This window comes from Miniopterus schreibersii (genome assembly GCF_964146895.1).
Source record: "Miniopterus schreibersii genome assembly, chromosome: X".
NCBI classification, from domain to species: domain Eukaryota; kingdom Metazoa; phylum Chordata; class Mammalia; order Chiroptera; family Miniopteridae; genus Miniopterus; species Miniopterus schreibersii.
Window position 1 is genome coordinate 71,656,747 of NC_138104.1, and position 24,853 is coordinate 71,681,599.

At 40.5% G+C, this 24,853-nt stretch overlaps 1 protein-coding gene and 2 pseudogenes across 9 annotated transcripts in view; 1 reads left to right on the plus strand and 2 right to left on the minus strand.

The window, feature by feature from the left end:
• Positions 1 to 24,853, plus strand: part of FAM120C (family with sequence similarity 120 member C) — a 92,019-nt gene that overhangs the window by 17,272 nt on the left and 49,894 nt on the right. For all 7 annotated transcript variants that reach the window (XM_081125238.1, XM_081125237.1, XM_081125236.1 and 4 more), the window contains exons 2-4: positions 10,351 to 10,597; positions 11,790 to 11,872; positions 16,771 to 16,899. In XM_081125238.1, the coding sequence (XP_080981364.1) occupies positions 10,351 to 10,597; positions 11,790 to 11,872; positions 16,771 to 16,899 (459 nt within the window). The remainder of the gene's footprint in view (positions 1 to 10,350; positions 10,598 to 11,789; positions 11,873 to 16,770; positions 16,900 to 24,853) is intronic.
• Positions 855 to 1,699, minus strand: LOC308551421 (small ribosomal subunit protein eS4 pseudogene; annotated as a pseudogene). The gene has a single exon. The product of its transcript is annotated as a small ribosomal subunit protein eS4 pseudogene (transcript).
• Positions 19,849 to 22,800, minus strand: LOC308551662 (DNA repair nuclease/redox regulator APEX1 pseudogene; annotated as a pseudogene). The gene is made up of 3 exons: positions 22,775 to 22,800; positions 20,827 to 20,995; positions 19,849 to 20,596 (listed from the first exon to the last, which is right to left on the minus strand). The product of its transcript is annotated as a DNA repair nuclease/redox regulator APEX1 pseudogene (transcript).

The following is a 24,853-nucleotide window of genomic DNA, read 5'->3' on the forward strand; positions in this document are numbered from 1 at the left end:
AACTTTTTATTAGTAGGTTTGCATAGAAATAACACCAGATACATATGCCTTTTCACTTTAGTATTTTGGGTTTCTTCGGATAAATACCCAGAAATGGAATTGCTGGGTCCTTTGTCATCTCTTGATATAGCCTTTGTTTTCAAGTCTGTTTTATCTGGTATAAGTATTGCTACCCCTCGGTTTTTGTGTTTCCATTTTCATGAAATATCTTTTTCCATCCCTTTACTTTCAGTCTGTGTGTGTCTTTCAATCTCAAGTGAGTCTTTTGTAGATAGAATATGTAAGGGTCTTGTTTTATTATTCATTCAACCACCGTATGTCTTTTGATTGGAGCATTTAATCCATTTGCATTTAAAGTACTTGTTGAGTCCTGGCTGGTGTGGCTCAGTGGTAGAGCATTGGCTCTCCCACCAAAGGGTCTTGGGTTCGATTCCCAGTCAAGGGCACGTACCTGGGTTGCAGGTTCATTCCCTGGCACCTGGTTGGGGCTCGTGCGGGAGGCAGCCAATCAGTGTGTCTCTCTCACATCAATGTTTCTCTCTCTCCCTCTCCCTCCCTCCCTCTCTCCCTCCCTTCCTCCCTTCCACTCTCTCTAAAAAAATCAATGGAAAAAATATCCTCAGGTGAGGATTAACAAGTTAATTATCAATAGATATGTATTTATTGCCATTTTATTCATATTTTTAATCTTTTTTTTCTACTTAAAGAAGACCCTTTAATATTTTTTGTAATACTGGTTTGGTGGTGATGAACTCCTTTAGTTTTTTCTTGTCTGGGAAGCTCTTTATTTCTCCTTCGATTTTAATTAATTATTTATGTATGTATTTATTTATTTTTATGCTGTATTATCTTTAATTAAGTACAAAGACTTTTCCAATTATGTCACCTAGAGCTCATTTCATCCACTGCTCTGTTTGGCCACCCATCTCTTGTCTCTCTCTTCAGCAATAGTGACACGGATACCCTTTCCACGGGGAAGGGAAATCCATGGTTTGTTGCCTTTGCCAATTACAAAAATGTTGGAGAGCCGGGTGGCAAAGCTGTTGCTATTGGCATCCTTTATATGAACTATGTCAAAAGAACCAAGGTGCCTCTCTCTGTTGATTATCATGCCAGTTCTTCCCAGATTAGCACCTCCAGTCACCATACACAGATTACCAGTGTCAAACTTGATGAACTCAGTAATTTTGCTAGTCTCCAAATCAATCTGAATGGTGTCATTCACCTTGATGAGTGTATCAGGGTAGCGGATGGTGCGAGCATCATGGGTTACCAGATGAGGGATTCCTTTTGTGCCCACAAAGATCTTCCTCATTTTGCACAACTTATACTTGGCCTCCTCAGGTGTAATACAATGAACAGCAAAGTGACCCTTGGTGTCATAGATCAGACGGAAATTCTCTCCAGTCTTGTCAATGCTGATGACATCCATAAAACCAGCAGGGTAGGTTATATCAGTTCGGACCTTCCATCAATCTTAATAAACCGTTGCATGCAGATCTTCTTTACTTTGTCTCCAGTTAGAGCATACTTAAGTCTGTTCCTTAAGAAAATGATGAGAGGGAGACATTCTCTCAACTTGTGGGGACCGGTAGATGGCCGAGGAGCAAACACACCGGTCAGTTTATCCAGCATCCAATGCTTTGGAGCTACAGACTTCAGATGCTTCTTGGGACCACGAGCCATGGCTGTGCTAGGCACAGAAAGAGGCTCTCCTTCAATTTTAAATGATAGCTTTGCTGTTACAGTAATCTTGTTTGTAAGTCCTTGGTTTTCATCACTTTCAATATTTTGTGCCAATCCCTTCTGGCCTGAAAAGAGTCTGTAGAGAAATCAGCTGACATTCTTAGGGGAGCTCCCTTGTAGATAACTAACTGCTTTTCTCTTGCTGCTTTTAAGATTCTCTCTTTGTCTTTAACCTTTGACACTTTAATTATGATGTGTCTTGGTGTGGGCCTCTTTGGGTTCATCTTGTTTGGGACTGTACTTCCTGGACTTGTATGTCCATTTCCTTCACCAGGTTAAGGAAATTTTCTGTCATTATTTTTTCACATAGGTTTTTAATTTCTTGCGCTCTCTCTTCTCCTTCTGGCACCCCATGATGTGAATGTACACTTGAAGTTGTCCCAGATGCTCCTTATACTAACCTCATTTGGGGGGGAGATTCTTTATTTTTCAGTTCTGATTGGATGTTTAGTGCTTTCTTATATTCCAAATCTTTGATTTGATCCTCTGCTTTATGTACTCCACTGTTAATTCTCTGTAATTATTCTTCATTTCAGTTAATGTAGTTTTCATTTCTGACTGGTTCTTTTTTTTATGTTTCCTATCTCTTTGTTGAAGTTCTCATTAAGTTCTTATACTCTTCCCCTAAGTTCATTGAGCATCCTTATAACCAGTGCTTGAACTCTGTATCTGGTAAATTGCTTGTCTCCATTTTGTTTAGTTCTTTTTGTCTCCTCATTTTGGCTGCCTCCCTGTGTTTATTTCTATATATTAGGTAGAACTGCTACATCTCCAAGTCTTGGTAGAGTGGTCTTATGTAGTAGGTGCCCTGTAGGGCCCAGTGGCACAGCCTCCATGGCCACCTGAACTGGGCACTCCAGGTGCACCCCCTTTGTGGGCTTTGTGCACACTCCTGTTGAAGTTGAGCCTTGATTGCTGTTGGAACAGGACTGGGAGATACTTAACCCAGGCTGAGTGGCTGTGAGAACTGGTTGTGACTCTAGCAGAGGAGCTGCTGTACAGGGGCTAACCCAACACAGCAGGACTCGCTTCAGTGGGGTTCTGGCACCAGATGAATCCATCCTTGAGTGTGTGGCTAATGGAAGTGGTTAGGTCACTAATTCCAGTGTGGTCTGAAGCTGACCACCAGGTGTGCTGGCTCTGGGGCCTTCTGGAAAGTGCAGGCCAAGATCAGCCTCTGCCTGTACCCTGCCTGGGGCCACTTTGCATGACTTAAAAAAAGCGATCTGAAGATGGCTATTAACTTGTGCTGGTCTTGGAGGTGCCTGGGAGAGGCCAAGGTGTGAACTGAGACCAGCTGACACTAGTGCTGGGCCTAGGGCCACATAGTGAGAGGTATGTGGTACATCCAAGTCAGGTGCTGCTTCCTCAAGAGATTTTAGAAAATTTGCAGCATGAGCCAAGACAAGCCATTCCTATGTAAAAGTCACTGGAAATGGCTTGTGTGAGCTCACAAGTTGAATGGGGAGGGGGTCTCAGCTAATCACTAGGGCAGTGCTAACAGTGTTAGCCAGGGTGATAGACACTCAGATATGGTGCCCTCCTGCTGACTTTGTAGGGGGAGGGCTCAGCATAGGAACAAAGGCTTCGGCCAGCACTTCTGTCTGGGAGAAAGCTGCCTCTCTAGCCATTGTCCAGATGCCAGACAATTCAGTTCCTCTCCATATGTCCATAGTGTCTTTTGAGTTGCTGCCCCATCACTGGACTTCAGAGTGAGTGAGTGTGAATAAGTCTGTGTGCAGGTCCTGTGTGAGGAACACCTGGGACTCTAGCAGCCCTCCATCTCACTTGGCCACAATTCCCCTGGTTTTCATAGCCAGAAGTTATGGAGACTTTTCTTCCTGGCACTGGAACCCTTGGCTGGGAGGCTTGGTGTTGGGCTGGGACTCCTCGCTCCTTAGGGGGGAACCTCTTCAGACAAGGTATCCCTGGTGATTTTTAACCACCACACATGGGTATGTGACCAGCCCATTCAGCATCTCTGCCCCTCCTACCAGTCTCTATGTGGCTTCTTCTGTATATCCTTAGTTACAGCACTTCTGTTCAGCTAGATTTCATGTGGTTCTGAATGATGGCTGTTCTGTAGTTTAGTTGTAATTTTTGTGTGTGTTTTTCCCACAATTTGTTAATGAAACCTTTTATTTTGAAATAACTAGATGCACGTGCAACTATGAGCAGCAACACAAACCCCATGTGCCCTGCAGGTGCTAACAGCTGAAGAACCAGAGCCAAGGCTACCACCAGGATCAACTCTCCTTTTAAAAAATATGTTTTTATTGATTTTAAAGAGAGAGCAAGGGAGAAGTGGAGAGAGAGAGATAGTGACATGGATTGGTTGCCTTCCTTACACACCTCAACCAGGGACCAAACCCACAACCTGGGCATGTGCCCTGACCGGGAATTGAACTGGTGACCTTTTGGTCCACAGGACGTTGGTCAACCAACAGAGCCATATTGGCCACGGTAACCCTGCCCTTTTGTTTTTTTGTTAATCTTCACCTGAGTATATTTTTTCCATTGATATTTTTAGAGAAAGTGGAAAGGAGAGAGGGAGGGGAGAGAGGGAGAGAGAATATATGAATCATCAATGTGAGAGAGACACATTGATTGGTTGCCTCCCGCATGCACCTGACCAGGGGTGGGGATCGAACCTGCAACCCAGGTATGTGCCCTTGACTGATAATCAAACTGGTGATCCTTCAGGGCAACCCCACCTTTTTAAACATCAAAATACTCAGCAGATTTATTACAGTTAATGATACAAAATATGCAGATATAAATTTTTACATTTTTTCCCCTTTTTAAAGTTTATTTTATTGTATTTTTTCCATCAACATTTATCCCCCCTTATACCCTCTTTTACCTTGTTACATTTTTTAAAGGTTAATTTTCCCAAACTCCCTCACTTCCGCCAAATCATTTGGCTAAACTAAATGTGAGTGATACTGAGATTTTCTTGCCGCTACAGAATAGAACAATGGTAAACTTTCCTCTATCCATTTTGTTTGCAATGTCCTGATTAAAATTTGCTGCTTTAATGAACCATATAAGCTGCTATGAAAATATGGCCAAGTCACTATGTGTTGGGAGACTCTGGAATGGCCATGGGCCCTGCATGTGATAGGTTGTATGGGGCAGGCAAAATGCACTCCGGAGTCCTGGGCTGGTGCTGATGCTGAGGCAGACACAGTTTGGGGAGGGTGCAAGTACCACATTTACCTACACCACTATCTTGACCATTTTTTTATGATAGCCATTTTGACAGGTGTGAGGTGTTATCTCAGTGTGGTTTTGATTTGCATTTCCCTGATGATTAGTGATGTTAAGCATCTTTTCATATGTCTTTTGGCCATCTGTATATCTTCTTTGGAGACATGCCTATTCAGGTCCTCTGCCCAATTTTTAATTGGATTTTTTTTTTTTTTTTTAGTAATTTGTATGAGTTCCTTATATATTTTGAATATTAGCCCCTTATCAGATATATCATTTATGGATATCTTTTCACATTCAGTAGGTTACCTTTTTGTTTTGTTGATGGTTTCCTTTACTGTGCAAAAACTTTTTAGTATGATATAGTCCACTTTGTTTATTTTTTCTTTTGTTTCCCTTGCCAGAGGAGACATTAAAAAATAATAGTGCTAAGACTGATGTCAAAGAGTTAATGCATATGTTTTCTTCTAGAAGTTTTATGGTTTCTGGTCTTACATTTAGGTCTTTGATCCATTTTGAATTTATTTTTCTATGTGGTGTAAGAAAGTGGTCCAGTTTCTTTTTAAAAAAAAAAAAAAAAGTTTTTTATTGATTTTTAGATGAGAGAGGAAGGTAAAGGGATAGAAAAGTAGAAACATCGGTGAGAGAGAAGCATCATTGATCGGCTGCCTCCTGCACACACCCCTACTGGGGATCGAGCCTGCAACCCAGGCATGTGCCCTGACCAGCAATCAAACTGTGTGACCTCTTCATTCCTGGGTCGATGCTCAACCACTGAACCACACAGCCTGGGTGGTCAGCTTCATTTTTTTAGTGCTTTTCCTCTAATGTCAGAAATAAGACAGGGCCCTAGCTGGTTTGGCTCTGTGGTTAGAGCATCAGCCTGTGGACTGAAAGGTCCTGGGTTCGATTCCAGCCAAGGGTGCATACCTTAGTTTCAGGCTCAATCCCCAGCTCCCATTGGGACATGTGCGAGAGGCAACCAATCAATGTGTGTGTCTCTCTCACATTAATTCTCTCTCTCCCTCCCGCCCCCCCTTTCCATGCTCTCTGAAAAGCAATGGAAAAAATATCCTCAGGTGAGGATAAAGAAGAAGAAAAGAAGAAAGGGATGGCCACTATCACCACTTTTATTTATTTATTTATTTATTTAAATGTATCTTTATTGATTTCAGAGAAAGAGAGATAGAAACATCAATGATGAGAGAGTCACTAATGGGCTGCCTCCTGCACGCCCCCAACTGGAGATTGAGCCCACAACCCGGGCATGTGCCCTGACTGGGAATTGAACCGCGATCTCCTGGATCCTAGGTTGATGCTCAACTGCTGAGCCACACCCGGCCAGGCTCACCACTTTTATTTAACATAGTATTGCAAGTTCTAGACACAGCAATCAGACAAGAAAAAGGATAAAAGGCATCCAAATCAGAAAAGAAGTAAAACTCACTATTCAAAGACAACATGATACTATATATAGAAAACCCTAAAGACTCCACCAAAATCTATTAGAATAATTGAAGAATTCAGCAAAGTTGCAGGATACAAAACCAATATACAGAAATCTTGCATTTCTATACACCAGTAATGAACAATCAGGGGAAATTAAGAAGAAAACAATCCCATATCAATTGCATAAATAGCATAAAATACCTAGGCATAAATTTAACCAAAGAGGTGAAAGACCTGTATTTTGAAAATTATAAGACATTGAAGAAGGAAATTGAAGAGGGTACAAGTAAATGGAAGGATATACTATGCTTATGATTGGATAGATTAATATTGTTAAAATGTGCTTACTACCTAAAGCAATAGATAGATTCATGGCAATCCCCATTAAAATACCAATGGCATTCTTCTCAGAACTAAAAACTAATCCTAAAATTTATATGGAACCACAAAAGACCCTTACTACCCTAAGAAATCTTGAGAAATAACAAAGTAAGAGGTATCGTTCTCCCTGATTTCAAAGTATACTACAAAGCTAAATAATCAAAATAGTATTGTACTAGCATAAAAACAGACATATAGATCAATGGAACATAATAGAGCCCAGAAATAAATCCTTGCTTATATGGTCAATTAATCTTTGACAAAGGAGGCAAGTATATACAGCGAGGTAGACAGTCTCTTCAATAAGTAGTGCTAGGAAAACTACACACAAAAAAGAAAGAGCAGTATTTTGAAGTCAGACCTGAGTTCAAATCCAATTCTGTATGGCCAGCTGTGTGATTTGGGGCAAGATATTTACATTTTTCTGCTAACAAAAAGGAAGGTATGGGGGGATCAATAATACTTATTTCACAGGGTTAGAAGAATAAATATGTCTTAAATTGCTTAGCCTAGTGCCTGTTGTGAAATATTAATCACTAGAATGTCAGCTCGATGAGGACAGGAATTTGGGGCTCTTACTCACTGCTGTATCCCTGCACCTAGATCAGTGACTGGCATATAACAGTTTCTGGCTCAGTAAATACTGGTTGAAAGTTGAAATGGTTCATTGGTTCTCTATTCCGTGCAAGTGTTCTGTGCACCAGAGATACAGCAGTAAACAAAACAGACCAAGAAATCCTGGCCTTCTGGTAGCTTACATTTTAGTGATAAATACTTCTACTTGTTTTTAACAGCAAATATTCTTCAATAAAATATTTCTGAAAGAGCCAAAATATAAAATAGATAAAATGATGAATATGAGCTGAGATTGAAGCGAAAGTAGGAGCATCTGTTCTGTCTGGTTATTTGGTCCAATTTTCCACTTACCCAAATCCTGATTTGGAAAGCACAGTTTAACAGCTACTGCTTTAGACTAATTGTAATTGGATATGAGACATTAAACTTCTCTCAGGGAGCTGTTTTACCCTGAGTTTTAGAAATAGGTGTCACTTCTAGAAAGCATTACCCCGCTGACTGGTTAGATGCCTTTCCTGTTTGTACTCATGCCACTCTGTGCTTTCTGCATCCTGGCACTTAGTAGGCCCTCAATTCATACCTGTTGAACTAAAATTGAGTCAGTGATTAAAAGCTATAGACAGTTCAGAATCTCAGCTCTTACTTTCTTTAAAGCTCAAATGTACTTCTTTTCTGCTTAGTTATTTGGGTATGTTGTTTAATTTCACCTAAATAATTTTAGTCTCCTGGAAAGTTGCAAGGTTGCCGGCGAAACTGGGTCAGTTTGGGCTACGGACTGGAAGTCATTCTGCATAAGTGGTAGTAGTCATCACAGATGTAGAAATGGAGACTGGGTGCTCAGCTATTCTAAGAAACATTGTGGCTGGAAGGCTTTTTCTTTGCCCTGGTCAGGGTTTAATTGCCATCAGCCTGTCTGAAGCACAGGTTTGTGTATCTTGAAAATGCTCTCTAGGTCATTGTGATTTACATTCATAGTGTTATAAGAGCCACCAGATTAGTTTAAAAATCACTTAGTCCTTGGCTTTCCAGAATTGAAATCACTTGGATGGTGGCATAATCAGCTTTAGACCAGATGAAAGTAATGTGTTGTAGTCAAAAGAGCATGGGCCTTGGTGTCAGTCTGACCCAGGTTTCTGTTTCCCAGTTCTGTGGCCCTGAGTATGGCACCTCACTTCTGTAAGCCTCAGTTTCCTCATCTGTAAAATGGGGCTTATAAAGCTTGCATGGTTAGGGTGTGATGATCAGGGAGAATATATCACACTTACCATGATGCCTGGTACAAGGCAGAAGGATGCTCAATCACTGACTTGTACGAGAGACGTGCTGGAAGAAATTATCGCCAGGGGGCAGCATAAAACTGTACTACCCTGACCCTTCTGGAGTTTATCATAACTCTATGCTTAAATATGTTACAGTGCAAAGTAAGGCTTTTTGGTTCCTTTGTTTGGATATGAGACTCAGACCTTGCTTTGCTATCTGCTTACCAGTCTCCCTGCCCTTGTATGACTCTGTGTGTGACATGACTATCTACTGTGACTAGACTCTCTTTCCATAACCTAGCAAAAGCTTAATGCATTGAAATTCCTGTGAGACTCCAGAAAACTACCATTCCTTTACAACTTAAATGAAGAAGTAGGTCAGTTGGATTCAACGAAATTATCGAGGTCCATAGGCTCTAGAGCCAAAATCCAGGCTTGGCTCCTTCCAGCCATGTGACCTTAAGGATAGTAATGTAAAATGGGTATAATACTAATAGTTATGGCCTTATAAGATTGTTTTGGGTATTAAATGAGTTAATGCAGGTAAAGTATTTGGAACATTACTTAGCATATAGTATATGTTCAGTATTTGTTAGCCATTATTATTCATATTACTGTGTTCTAGGTCTCATGTGGGAGCTAGGAATAAAGAAATAAAATTTCTGTGATCAAGGATGTTAGTGTGGTGGAGCCAGTGTGTAGATCACTTCAGTATGCTCCAAGTGCAGCTAGAGAGGGATTCATAGGAAGGGCCCTTAATGATCTGCCTCTATTACATAAAATAGACTGCTCTGCAGGAAGAAGCTTGGTATAATGGAAAGTGTGCATGCTGGCATCAGATGAGCTTGGGTTTGAACCATCTCCACTATGTAACTTTGGGGCAGCCAACTTCTTGCAGCCTTAGTTTTCCCATTTAAAAAAACGAAGTGAAGTTACCCTGGCCAGGTGGCTCAGTTGGTTGGAGCATTGTCCCGTGCGCCAGAATGGTTGCAGGTTTGATCCCTGGTCAGGGTGCATATGGGAGGCAACCTCACATCAGTGTTTCTCTCTCTGTCTCTGTTTGTCTCCCCCCTCTTCCTCTCTCTCTAAAAATCAATAAAAACACCCTCGGGTAAGGATTAAAAAAATAATAAAAATAAAAATGGGGTGAAGTTTCTGACCCCTACATGTTGGAACTCCCTTAGATGGCAGGACTACCATGTAACTTGCTCCTAAGAAAGAAAGAAAGGATTTTTTAAAGAGAGTTAGATGAACTTAGATTCAGATTCTAACTAAATGTTTAACCTTTCTTGTCTGTTTTCACATATAAGTTTTTTCATCCATATCTACCTTGCACATGGTTCTGATGATGAGGTAATTTATGTACAGTGTGGGCACATAGAGGTGCTGAGCAATAAATAATAGCTTTATTATCTTTCTAACGAAGGTATCTTCTGTTATTGTTTAAAGTGAAAACTTATATACCATGTTAATTTTAGTGTTCTTTTAAAGAGACTCAGGCCTCAGTTTCATGAAAGTCAGAAAAAGACTGGGCATTTGAACAAACCCATAGATAATTCTGCCTGCGTTTATAAGAGAGGCTTTTTTTTTTTTTTTTTAAGAGTCTTCTGTTCAGTCTCATATAATCTTAAGTTTCAACAAACTATAAAATTCAGTTACCTTCCTGACATCTAACCAAATACAGGTCAGCTTCTGTTGCGTGACTGGTTCTTCTCTTCTTCCCTCCTAGGTCTTTCAGAGCCTTGAAGACCACCATTTGGAAGTGGTGGCTTTTTTCAGGGAAAATGGCTTCCATGGCCTTCTTGCCCATGACTCCGAGTATGCTCTCTACAATATTCCCTTTTACTACAGTTCCCATGCTCTGAAGCTGAGCTGGAATGGGAAGAACCTCACTACCAACCAGTTCCTGATGCAGGAGGTGGCCAAGCAGCTGGGCCTGAAGCGGATGAGTTTTCCCATATTTGCTGCGCTGCTAGGTAGGTAGTCTAAAAAACAGACCCCAGTGATTAGTTAAGTTTCCCCTTCCAGTGTTAAGAGATGCAGAGCCATTTAGCCTATCATTTAGCCTATCTTATGGAAGTCCTCATGCCGAATACTGTGCTTCTGGGCTTCTTATTAGAAACTCAGCATGTTTGTCTTATGAATTAGTACAGGATATTCCAGAACATTATTGTAACTCATGTGCACTCTTGTTATATTCCGTAACTATTTTATGCCGAGTACTATCTTAGGCCAAATGTTTATAAAGCTTTGGTTTCCCACTCAAAACATTTCCCCAGTGTCTAAATTTAGATCAAGAACACAAATTATTATGTTCTTCTTTCCGCTTCTGTTGGGCTAACATTTTATAATGAAAATTTCCAAACATAAGCAAACTTGAAAGAATTTTGTGGAGAGAATCCTGAATCTGCCATAACATTTTACTATACTTGCTTTATTATATATCTATCCATTCTAGCCATCTATCCGTCTATCTTTTAAAGACATATTTCAAAGTAAATGGCAGAGAATTGATTATGTTTTGAGTTGGTTTTCCAAGTATTGACAGTATGAAGGTTAATATCTTGTTTCAGATGTGAACTCTATTTATAATCCCAAAGGAGTTGAGCTTGGATAATCTAATGGAGTCAGCACAAATTTTGGAATTAGGCCTTGGGCAAATCACTGAAGTTATACCTCCCTGGTTTCAGTCTCCTCCTCTGTGAGATGGAATAATACCTCATGGTGTACTTGATAAGGTCAAATGAAATGAGATATATAAAATGTCCAGCACTAACTAGGCAGGTAGTAATTGGTGGCTGCTATTATAAAAGGCAGGATGACTAGGTAATAGAAAATAGAATGGGCTTTGGATTCAGACAATCCTTAGCTTCTTATCCTGGTGTGGATACTTGTTAACTATGCCACCTTAGGCTGTCACCAAACTTGTCCAAATCTCAGTTTCCTTATGTGTAAAATGGGGAAAATAATACTACCATATATGGTTGTTAGGAAGATGACACATATAATGCGTATGATACATAATAGGTAATCAACACATAGCTACTGTAGTCATTACACAAAGAATATCGACCTATTCAATCATTTTCTCTCCCAGAATCCCTTTGATGCCCTGGAGGTTCTAAGAAAACATTTGTACAGTCAGTAAGTGACAAATGTATTTTATAGGTAACCACATTCTCCCAGATGAGGACCTGGCTGCTTTTCACTGGAGCCTCTTGGGACCAGAACATCCCCTCGCATCACTTAAGGTAATGTGCCCCATTTCCTGCATATACATCCATGCCTAGGGGACATCAGGTTTTGATTGGAGTTTTGATAGAATAATGATCTTTCATTAGGTATAAAATATTCCAAATACTTACAAAAATTTATAATTATGCTCAATACCCTTTAAAAAGGAAAAAGTCCGTTTTCTACCTTCTGTATAGGGGAAGACCCAGTTCTTTCCTGTGTGTCTCCTTCAATTCCACACTTCTACCACACGCACACAGACTACATCACTTCTGATACTTCTGGTCACCAAATGTGTCAGGGTTTTCCCCCACACCAAGCACTTCTCTGCAATAGCTACTGAGTATCCTCCAGTTGAACTCAGTTTTGACACTACCTACCTGAAGATGCTATCAGATTCACAGGTTAAGTCTCAGTCCCACACAACTGCCCCTGCCCTCCCTCCCAATTTCAGACACCAGTTGCAAACCCAGGTTATCACCCGTGCTTCTGACCAACCTGTTATAGGTCGGAGGTTTCCATAACCCCTGCCCCTTCGGTTTGATTAATTTGCTAGAGCAGCTTACAGAACTCAGGGAAACTTACATTTACCAGTTTATTAAAGGATATGATAAAAGATACAGGATGAATAGCCAGATGAAGAGAGACATAGAGTGAAGTCTGGGAGGGTCCCTAGCTCAGGAGCTTCTGCCCCCCTGGAGTTGGGGTGCCTCATCCTCCCAGGGTGGATGTGTGCACCAACCCAGAAGCTCTCTGAACCCCATACTTTTGGGATTTTTCTGGAGACTTCATCATGTAGGCATGATTGATCATGAACTCCATTTTCAGCCCTTCTCCCTTCTCAAGAGAATGGGAGGAGGGCTGAAAGTTCCAAGCTTCTGAGCATGGCTTGGTGTTTCCAGTGGCCAGTCCTGATCCAGGAGCCCACCCAGAATCACCTCAATAGGACAAGAGATGCTCCTAGTGCTCTTACCACTTACGAGATTTTAACGGTTTCAGAAGCTCTGTCCCAGGAACCGGAGGCAACAACCAATATATATTTTCTATTATCTCACATCCTTAATATCTTAAGGATTTGTACAAACCTATGAAGAAAGATACTAATATCCCAATAAATGAACCAATGGATAAAGGACAGAAACTGACAATTCACAAAAGAAGAAATACAGTGGCCAATAGTGTGACTAAATGTTGAACCTCACAAATGATCAGACATGCAAATTAAAGGGACAGTGTGATTTTTTAACCTAACAGCTGAGTAAATATTGCAAAATTAATGTACCTGTTTCTTTCAAGGCAATAGTGAGACTGATACTTTTCATACACTTGTGGTGATAGTGTAAATTGGTGATTGTATTATATTTCTCTAGTTCTTTTACTCTCCTAGACAACTATTTCACACCTTTCCCTCTCTTCTTGGGTCTCTAATGCTCCCTCCTCCTTGCTCACTTCAGCTCATGACCTCCTGGCTTCCTATTTCACTGAGAAAATTGAAGCAGTGCGAAGAGAACTTCCACCAGCTCCCACCCTTTCATCTTCTCTCCTGCGTGCATCTGCCTCCTGTGCCCAAATGCTCTGCCTGCCTCCTGTTAACTGTGGATTGCCTGTCCATGTTCCTATCTAAGGCCAACCCCTCCACTCTTATACTAGATCCCATCCCCTCTAGCTAACTTAAGGGCATCACTTCATCAATTGCCCACTCTTTCTCCTGCATTGATTTCCCTGTCTTCATTGGCTCTTTCCCATCAGATGTATAAGTATGCACCCATCTTAAAAATAAAACAAAACCTGCTCTTGACCTCATTCCCTTCACCCAAGCTACTGCTCCATATTTCTTCCCTTATATCAAACTCTTCTTTTTTTTTTTTAAAGAATACCTCTACTGATTTTTTTTAGAGAGAGGGGAAGAGAGAGAGAGAAACATTGATGTGAGAGAGAAACATTGATCAGTTGTGTCCTGCACGCGCCCTGACCGGGGATCGAATCCGCAACCTGGGTATGTGCCATGACCGGGAATTGAACCTGCCACCACCCTTTGGTGTACAGGAGGACGCTCCAACCAGCGGAGCCACACTGGCCAGGGCTATCAAACTCTTGAGAGTTATCTAAATTCTTGAGAGTTTAACTGTTTACTGTCCCTTTTCCTTGTTCTCTTCCTTGTTCTGCTTTGCTGAAATTGCTCTTGACAAAGTCACCAGTGACATTGATGTTAATAAATCCAATGGCCAGCTCTCAGTTTTTGTCTTACTTGACCAAATCAGCAGCATATGACCCAGTTGCTCACTCCCTCTTCCATAGAATGTGGGGTTTTTGTGTGTTTTTTTAATCCTCACGCAAGGATATTTTTCCATTGCTTTTCAGAGAGAGTGGAAGCGGGGGAGAGAAACATTGATGTGAGAGAGACACATCGACTGGTTGCCTCCCGCACGCACCCCAACTGGGGCCAGGGATTGAGCCTGCAACCGAGGTACGTGCCCTTGGCCAAAATTGAACCTAGGACCCTCCAGTCCTCAGGCCAGCGCTCTAACCACTGAGCAAAACCGGCTAGGGCTAGAATGTTTTTCACTTGGTTTTAAGGACACCACTCTCTTCTGGTTCCTTTCTCCTTCACTGGCTGTTTCTTCTGTCTCCTTTGCTATTTCCTTGTCTTCTTCTCTACTTCTTAACTTTGGGATGTCTCAGAGTCCTGTCCTTGGTCCCTTCTCTTTTCTGTCTACAGACACTGCCTTAGTGATTGATTTCATCTAGTCTCATGACTTTAGATACCATCTATCCAGTGATGAATCCTAAACATATGTCTCCAGCTTTGAGTTTCCCTTGAACTCGAGAGTCTAATATGACCTACTGAATATTTCAAAGAAATACGTTCAAGTGGAAACTCCTGATCTTTCCCCTAAACCTGTCACTCCATAGCCTTCCCCATTTTCATGAATGGCAACCTCATCCTTCCAGTTGCTCAGGATAAAGAAATCTTGGGGCCATCCTTGACTTTTCTCTTTTTCTCACACCCCACATCTCCTCTGTCAGCAAATACTACCAGTTTTCCCTGCTACTACCCTGGTCAATCCACCATTCTTTCTTGCCTGGATTACTATAATAGCTTACTAACTGTTGGTCTTCTGCTTACACTCTTTCCTGTCACCCCCTTCCCCCAAATCTATTTTCAGTACAACTGCCAAAGTGATCCCCTTAAAAACTAGCTCTGATCATATCACTTCTCTATTCGAAATTCTCCAGTGGTTCTTTATATCATTTACCCAATCTTTACCATAGCCTACAAAGCCTTGTACTATCGGACCCCGTTGCAGCTCTGATCTCGCCTTCCCTTTTCTGCTCTTCGAACCTTTGCACTTAGCATCGCCTCTGCTTGGAAGACTTTTTCTTCCCACGCAGCTGTTTCTTCACTTCCATAGGTTTTCTCAAATGTTATTTTCTCAGTCACCACCCAATTTAAAATTGTGTACACACGTACACACATATACACTCAGTTGCATTCCTTAGCCCCTTCTCAGCTTAGATTTTCTTCATAACACTTATCTACATCAAACACACTACATTTTACTTATTTATTCTCTTTCTTTGATTCCCTTCACCCATCCCAACAATGGAAGGTAAACTTCCATGAGGGCAGGGATCCGCGTTTATCTAGGCTATATCCCTGGTGCTTAAAACAGTACCTAGCACACAGTAGGCAGTAAATATTTGTAGAAGGAATGAATGCTACGGCTTTTTGCCTAAACCATTTATATAAAAAGCCTTTAAGAAGTTTATAGCCTTTGACTCAGTAATTACCATTTTAGGAAGCTTATAATTAAATAATTGGAAAGTGGACAACAAATCGTACCTATATTTTATCACAGTATTAAAAAAAGCCTTTGTTTTAAAATTTTTCAAGCATTCCAAAAGTAGAGAAAATAATATAATTACATAGTGAGCTACTATTGTAAGATCTTCCAGCTCCAACAGTTACGAAGATGTAGCTACATTTGCTGGAGTTTTGCTGCTGTTGCTAAAATATTTTAAAATACAATAAAGGTATATTTAAAAAGTAAATAAAATAAATTCCATACTTAAAGTCAGTTCACTCCCACATTATTCAATACGCATCTCTAAAACATATAGGCATTTTCATACATAATCACAATGCCATTATTACTCCTAACAAAATTAATAATTTCTTTTCTTTTATGTAGAATACAATTTATTTCTGTGTGTGGTTGTATCACAAAATTGAAATGATAATTTCTTGTTATCATCTTAATATCCAGTCTATTTTTGGATTTTCCTGATTGTCTCAAAAAGGCCTTTATATATATGTGTGTGTATATATATCTTTATTTATTTCAGAGAGAGGAAGGGAGAGGGAGAGAGAGATAGAAATATCAATGATGAGAGAGTCATTGATCAGCTGTTTCCTGTATACCCCACACTGGGGATCGAGCTCGCAACCCAGGCATGTGCCCTGACCGGGAATCAAACCACATTCTCCTGGATCATAGGTCGATGCTCAACCACTAAGCCACGCCGGCTGGGCTCCAAAAGGCCTTTTTGTGGTTACTTCACATCAGGCTCCAAACATGGTTGGTCTACATATTATAATGCTACCTTTAACAGCAAAAAAATTGGAAGCAGCCAAAATGTATCATGAAAGAAAACTGATTAATCACTGCACTGTCATAAAACTGGTTATCTCTCTAGTAGGATTATGGATAATATTTTACTTTTCTTTAATACTTCTCAATTTTTTCTAAGTGTTCTTTACTGAGAATTAGGATGAAAACTATTTTTCAATAAAAGAGTTTAACTGTCAGTGGATTTACTGAATTTGAATTCTGTATCTCACCCCAACCTCACCAGTTTTCTTAATGTCACCATGTCTAATGCCAGTGTTCCTTGCTTATATTAACTCTTCTAGGTCCGAGCTCATCAGCTGGTTCTTCCTCCTTGTGATGTGGTGATCAAGGCTGTTTCTGAGTATGTTAGTGCCATCAAAGACCCCTCTAACCTGGATGTGGTTGGGAAGGATGTTTTCAAACAGTCTCAGGTGAGCTAGCCTCCTCCTTTCTAAAAAGAGCCAGTTTTCTTACCTTCACCAGTACCGCCAACGGATGTGATCTTTCCTGTGTTGGATACCTTCTCTCCTCCTATCCGCCTATCTTCTCTGGGCATAAAGACCAGTGCCCCAGAGTTCCCTTGAGGAAATGTTACTAGGACTAGATTGAAAGGGTTCTTTACCTTTTCCCCACTGATTATCAGTTATGCAAGTTCATTCTGGAAAATTTAGAAAATAAAAGAAAAAAAGTCACTTAACATCTCATTACCCAGAAACAACTTGCTGTATTATCACTAGCATATATTCTTCTCTTTTTTTAAAATATGTTTTTATTGATTTTAGAGAGAGAGAAAGGGACAGGGATAGAGAGACAGAAACATCGATGAGAGAGAAGCATCCACCAATCAGCTGCCTCCTGCACATCCCTCACCTGGGATGAGCCTGCAAGCCAGTCACGTGCCCTGACCAGGAAGTGAACCCTCAACACTTTGGTCAACGCTCAACCACTGAGCAACACCGGCCAGGCTCCTCCCCCTCTTTTTTATTTCAATATATATTTTAATATAAAGGAGGTCTTACCCAGCTGGGTGTGGCTTAGCGATTGAGCGTCAACCTAGGATCCAGGCGATTGGGGTTTGATTCCCGTTCAGGGCATGTGCCCGGGTTGTGGGCTCGATCCCCAGTCAGGGCATGCAGGAGGCAGCCGATCAATGACTCTCTCATCACTGATGTTTCTATCTCTCTCTCTCTCTCTCCCTCTCCTTTCCTCTCTCTGAAATCAATAAAGATATGTTTTAAATATATATATATAAAGGAGATCTTGCTTAGTGGAAGATAATGAAAAAGACTTCTTTTGTTTTTTAAATATATCTTTATTGATTTCAGAGAGAGGAAAGGAGAAGGAGAGAGAGAGAGAAACGTCAGTGATGAGAGAGTCATCATTTATTGGTTGCCTCCTGCGCTCTCCCAACTGGGATTGAGCCCCCAACCCGGGCACGTGCCCTGACCAGGAATTGAATTGCGATCTCCTGGATCCTGGATTGATGCTCAACTGCTGAGCCATGCCCAGCCGGGTGAAAAAGGCTTCTTAAAGTAGGTTCACATAAAACAAGAATCGAGATTTCATTGTTAGTGAAAAAAGAGCTCGACTAGGATTTTGTTTTGTGAAACTAAAAGTGAGGAAAATATGTTACTTTTATTTTTAACAATTTAATTTATACTTGCTCTCTGGGTTTTTCAGCTTTATTTTCTAAGTTAACGTACAGTAAAAGTGACTTTTGTATATGTGTGTGTGCAGTTCTATGAATTTTTAACACGTATAGATTTCTGTAATCACCATTGCAGGTAGGGTCAGAGCAGTTGAACCACTCCAAAGTCTCTCATGTTATCCCTTTGTAGTTACACCCAAACTTATCCCTAACTCCTGGCAACTGCCAGTCTATTCTCTGTCGCTATAGTTATATCTTTTAGAGAACAGCGTTTGACTGGCATCATACACTATGTAATCTTTTGAGAATGGCATTTTTCACTCAACATAATGTCTTTGACAGTCTTCAAGTTGTTGCATGTTGCATCCAGCAATAATTTATTCATTTTTACTGCCAAATAGTATACATTGTGTGGGTATACCACCGTTTGTTTATGCATTCATTCCTAGAGGATATTTGAGTTGTTTCCAATTTTTGGTAGAGCTGCTGTAAACATTTGTGTAGGTTTTTGTATGAACATAAGATTTCATTTTTCTAATGTAAATACCTAGGAATGGGATTTCTGGGTCATATGGTAAGTGTATGTTTAACTTTATAAGACTCTACCAAACCATTTTCCAGAGTGGCTGTTTCATTCCTCATCAGCACATATTATTGTCGGTATTTTTTTTTTAATCCTCACCGGAGGATATTTTTCCATTGCTTTTCAGAGAGAGTGGAAGGTGGGAGGAGAGAGCGAAAGAGAGACATGTGAGAGAGACACATTGATTGGTTGCCTCCTGCATGCGCCCCAACCGGGGCCGGGGATTGAACATCAGAGTTTTGTGTCCTTGGCTGGAATTAACTCTTCAGGCTGATGCTCTAATCACTGAGCCAAACCGGCCAGGGCTGTCAGTATTTTTTATAGGCATTCTGATAGGTGTGTTGTGGTAGCCCATCATAATTTTAATTTGCATTTCTCAAATGACTAATGATCAACAATTTTTTTCTTGTGTTTATTTGGTGTCCGTATGTCCTCTTTGGTGAATGGTCTGTTGATTAACGGTCTTTTGCCCATTTTTTAATTGGGTCATTTGTTTATTTATTGTTGAGTTTTGAGAGTTCTTTATATGTTCTGCATACAAGTCCCTTCTCAGATATCTGGTTTATAAATATTTTTCCCCAGTCTGTAGTTTGTTTTTACATGCTTTTTTAAAAAAAACTATGGCTCTTTATTTTCACATGGACAATTCAAAGGAAGTCATCAGCTTTTGTTTGTTTTGTTTTGCTGGTGGACAGTTCAAAGGAAGCCATCAGCTTTTGTTTGTTTTGTTTTGCTGTTTTTTTTTTAAAAAAAAAAATTTATTGATTGATTTTTTTGAGAGAGAAAGAGAAACATCAGTTTATTGTTCCACTTATTTATGCCTTAATTGGTTGCTTCTTGTACGTGTCCTGACTGGGGATCAAACCTGCAACCTTGGTATATCTGCACAATGCTCTAATCAACTGACCTACCTGGCCAGGGCCTACTTTTGTTTAATGTTAAAAAAAAGAAGAAGAAGCCCCCCCTCCCCCCCCCCACACACACAAAGAAAACCTTGGGCTTAAAGGAAACCCATCTGTCACTAGGAGCCTGGCTGAAGGATTCATATTTTTAGAAGGAAAATACAGTGCAGAATTCTCTAGAGAACAAAGGAGTATTAACTAGTTTGGGGGGCTTATTCCCCAGGATCACAGTTATTTGGAGGAGGTATCACAGTGCTAGGTATAGGGTGATAGGATAGTAGTCACTGCCCAGGGCCTTAGAATGGGTCTTGCTGTCACACAATGCAGGTAACAGAGTGACACCCAAAAGTAATTAAGGCAACAACCAGCATTTTCGAATTGAGCATTCATCATGTAGGTCCAGAAAGTATAGATACAGGCTTTGTTGGGATGGAGGTGCCAGAAATTGCCAGCCAGTGGCACAGCCTGCTACAATTCCCCATAGTTTTGCCACTCTTTCGGAATGAAGCCAGCATTCTTTTTGTTTCCCTTGGGGTTGCAAATGTCAGTTTCTTCATGAGCCACATTGAGGTTCTCATATAGCACAAGGAGCTTGCAGGAAGCCAAGCCCTTCAGGAACTTTTGAAAGGCTTCATCCCAGGGCCATTGGTACTCCAGGCGCACCAGACCTTAGCCTGCATTAGGTACATAGTCTGTTACCAGCACAAATGCGTCAAATTCCGCCAATGCCGTGGGAAACTTTGAGTGGACACTGGCTGGAGAGTAGGCCCACGCCACTGAATCCTTCCTTGGCTGAAGGAGCTGACCAGTACTGATGGGCTAGTCCAGGCAGCTCTTGAAGTTCAGCTGGTAGTTTATTCTCTGAGCATTTGGTCTCCTGCAGGCACAGGATATCTGGGGCTTCTTCCTTTATCCAATCTAAACCTTTCTCCTTAATCCAGGCTTGACACCCATCCACATTCCAGGAGCAGATATTATGTGTGCCTGATTTGCCACTGGGCGAAGTTTTCTTTTTTTTCTTTTTCTTTTTTTAATTTTTAAATATATCTTTATTGATTTCAGAGAGAAGACAGGAGAGGGAGAGAGAGAGAGAGAGAGAGAAACATCAATGATGAGAGAGTCACTGATCGAGCCCGCAACCCGGGCATGTGCCCTGACCAGGAATCGAACCCCAATCGCCTGGATCCTAGGTCGATGCTCAACCGCTGAGCCCCGCCCAGCCGACCTGGGCGAAGTTTTCTAATCTGGGCGGCATCCTCATACAGGACTGGCCCCACTCCTGATGCCTCTTTTTCATTTTTCTTTGCTCCTGCTCCCAACTTACTCTTCTTGACCCCTCTGGCACAGACTTGGGTTCTTTCTTGTCTTCTGCCACTGCTCCCTTCTTCCCCACTCTTCAGCATCACTGTAACAAATGCCCCCCTGCACCATGTGGCCCATTGAAGCAGTATTTTTCCAGTGTTGCCTGCTCGAGACCTTGCCTGGCTCCTCCTTACCTGAGCACAAAGAATGGAGCACCTGTCTTTACTTTCTTTTAGCAGTGTCTTTTGCAAAACAAAAGTTTTTATTTTTATCAATATTTATCTTTTATGGATCATGCTTTTGGTGTCATGTCTAAGAACTCTTTGTGTAACTGTAGGCATTACAAATTCTCCCGTTTTCTTCTAAAAATTATAATTTTACATTTAAAACAAATCATCTGTTTTGAGTTCATTTTTTTATAAAGTGCGAGGTGTTTTGTTTTGGTTTTGCTTATGGCTGTCCAATTGTCTCAACACAGTTTGTTGAAAAGGCTGTCTTTTCTCCATTGAATTGCCTTTGTCAGAAATCAGTTGTCCATATTTGTGTGGATCTATTTCTGTACTCTGTTCTGTTCAGTTAACCTATGTGTCTATCCCTTTGCAAATAGCACATAGTCTTGAATACTGTAACTTATGGTAAATCTTAAAATTTGGCAGTGATTCCTCTAATTTTATTCTTCTTTTTCAAAATACTTTGTCTATTCTAGTTTCTTTGCCATTCCATATACATTTAGAAAAATCTTGTCTATATCTACAAAAATATACTGCTGGGATTTTATTTTATTCTTTTATTGTTATTATTTTTTTTAATCCTTCCCTGAGGATATGTTTTTCTTTGATTCTAGAGAGATAGGAAGGGGTGGGGAGGGAGAAGAGAAACATTGTTTGCCTGCCTCTTGTATGCGCCCTGACTGGGGATCAAACCCACAACCTGGGTATGTGCCCTGACCGGAAATCGAACCCACGACTTTAACCAACTGAGCCACACTGGCAAGAGCTCCTGCTGCGATTTTAATTGGAGTTTCTTTAACTATACAGATGAATTTGGTGAATCTTCAAATACTGAATACAGTATGCCTCTCCATTTATTTAGGTGATCCTTGATTTCTTTAATCAGCGTTTTATAGGTTTTAGTCCTATGCATGTCTTTTTTATATTTATACTTAAATATTTAATATTTGAGGCACATATTTTAAAGAATATTGTTTTCTTCATTTCACTTTCTAATTGTTCATTGCTAGATAGAGGAATATGATTGATTTTTGTCTATTTGCCTTATATCCTGCAACCTTTCTAAACTCAGTTTTTTGGTAGATTTTCTTAGTATTTTCTGTGTAGGTGATTATGTTGTAAGTAGGGACAGTTTTCTTTCTTTTCCAGTCTGTATGCTTTTTTTTTCTTGGCTTACTACTCTATCTAGGATTTCCAAATGGCGTTGAAAAGCGGTGCTGAGAGAGGATATCCTTGTCTTGTTCCTGATCTTCAGGGAAAGCATTCAGTTAGCACTGAGTATGATATTAGCTATAGGTTTTGTAGATGCACATTATCAGCTTGAGGAAGTTCTCTGCTATTCCTAGTTTACTGAGAGTTTTTATTATGATGGATGTATTTTGTCAAATGCATTTTCTGCATCTATTGCTAGGATGTGTGGTTTTTCTTTTTTAGTCCATTGATTTTTGAATATTTTTGTTTTGTTTTGTTTTGTTTGTTTATTTTTGTTTAAAATATTACAGATGTCCCTTTTTCTCCCCAATGACCCATTCCCCCCTATCCCCTCCCCCTCCCCAGTCCCTCTCTCCACCATTGTCCATGTCCCTGGGTTGTACACATATGCATATAAATTCTTTGGTTAATCTCTCCCCCTCCACCCACCTGCTGATTTTTGAATATTGAACCATTCTTACATTCCCAGAATGTAGTCATAGTATATTATTCCTTTTTTATATTTTTGGATTTCAATTCCTAGTATTTTATTGAGTACTTTTGCATTTATTTTCATGAGGGATATAGGTCTGTCTTGGTCTGGTTGGCAAGTGTTCCTGTTCTATTTTTGGGAGGAGATTATGTAGAATTAGTGTTGCTTCTTCTTTAATTGTTTAGTAGAATTTGCCAGTGATGCATCTGGCCTGTATTTCTTTAAATTTATCCTTTTTAGAGTTTGCTGAGCTTCTTGAATATCTAAGTTTGTCTTTCACTAAATTTGAGAAGTTTTCAGCTGTTAGTTCTTCAAATGGCTTTTCTGTTCCACATTCTCCTTTCCTTCCATGACTACAGCTGCACCAATGTTAGACCTTTTGGTATTGTCCCATAGATCCCTGAGGCACTGTGGATTTTTAAAAATTATTTTTCTCTCAGTTTTAAAATTTTGGCTATCGTATTTTTTAGTTTTAAAATTTCCATTTGGTTTTTCTTTATGTTCTTTGTGGAGACTTTCTATCTTTCTGTTTGTTTCAAAAGTGTTCCCTTTACTTTCAAGCATTTTTATAAAGCTGCTTTAAAGTCATTGTCAGATAATTCCAACATGTGTGTCATGTCAGCATTGGCATCTATTAATTGAATTTTTTTTTTTAATCCTTACCTGAGGATATTTTTTCTGTTGCTTTTCAGAGAGAGGAAGGGGGAGAGAGAGAGAGAAAGAGAAAGAGAGAGAAACATCAATGTGAGAGAGACACATCGATTGGTTGCCTCCCACATGCGCCCGGACCGGGGCCGGGGATCAAGCCTGCAACGGAGAGACGTACTCTTGGCCGGAATGGAACCCAGGACCTTTCAGTCTGCAGGCCAGTGCTCTAACCACTGAGCCAAACCGGCTAGGGCTATTAATTGAATTTTTAACGCAAGGTAAGATTTTCCTGGTTCTCCCCAGGCCATGTAATTTTGGATTGGATCTTGGCCATTTTGAGCATTAGGTTACGAGATTCTTGGTCTTGTGTCAATATAATGGGGAATGTTGATAGTTTTGTTTTAAGAGGCAATCGACCCATTTAGGTTCAGATCGCAAGTTCTCACCTTCCTTTTGTGGGCTGTGGTTTCAATGTCAGTGCGATTTTCAAGTCTTTTGCAAACCTATTTGGATCCGGTCCTGTGTATATGCCACCCAGGGGCCAGTCTGGGACTTGGGCTATGGCTTATCTCTTCAGTTCTCAGAGTCTGTGCTCTGCTGTTTAACGTCGAATCCATGTGTGTGCTGCCCCTTGTCTGCGATTTCTTCAGTGCTTCATGGTTCATTGGAACAACATTTTTCAGTGTCTGGGGCTAAGTAACAGGAGAACAGAGAGAGAGAAAGCATCGAAAGCTCGCTCCACCTATTCAGACTACTGCTTCTCTGATTGGAGAGGAAGGTTCCTGTCATTCAGTGTTAGTTTTCTGTATTCCCCTATTGCCACTTCTGCCACCACAAGTTTGCTTTGGGCTGGCACACATGAGAACAGAAAAAAGAAAAGGAAAGAAAAACAGGGTATGTCTATGTACTTTCTTGAGTTTTTGGAAGCCCCTCTCCCACTCTTCAAGCCCAAACTAGACTAGAGTTTCTCCTGGAGCTCTCTCTGTCTACATCCACGGATGCTTCCAGATTTCATGCTGTGGTGTGTCCATACCAGGGGATACTAGAGGAAAAAGAAATGCTCAACTCATCCTTGGTTTGGTGGTACTTTGAATTCTGGTCTTCTTCCCTAGTCCTCCTGCCACTGTTCACTTTTCAGCCTTCAAGTAGTTGTTCCTGGTTTTTGTAACTACTTTTAGTGGGAACAAGTGGAGTATGCTTACTCTGTCTTATCCAGGGCAGAAACCTCTCTATGGATTTCTTTAAATGAATAGAGAATGACATCTGTGTTTGGTATTGGAGGCATAAGTTTTCCTAACAAAATTTTGTTATATCCGTTACTTGACATTTAACTTTCTAGCACCATCATAAAGAGGGTTGGTTTTTTAATAAAATGGGTACTTGGGCTT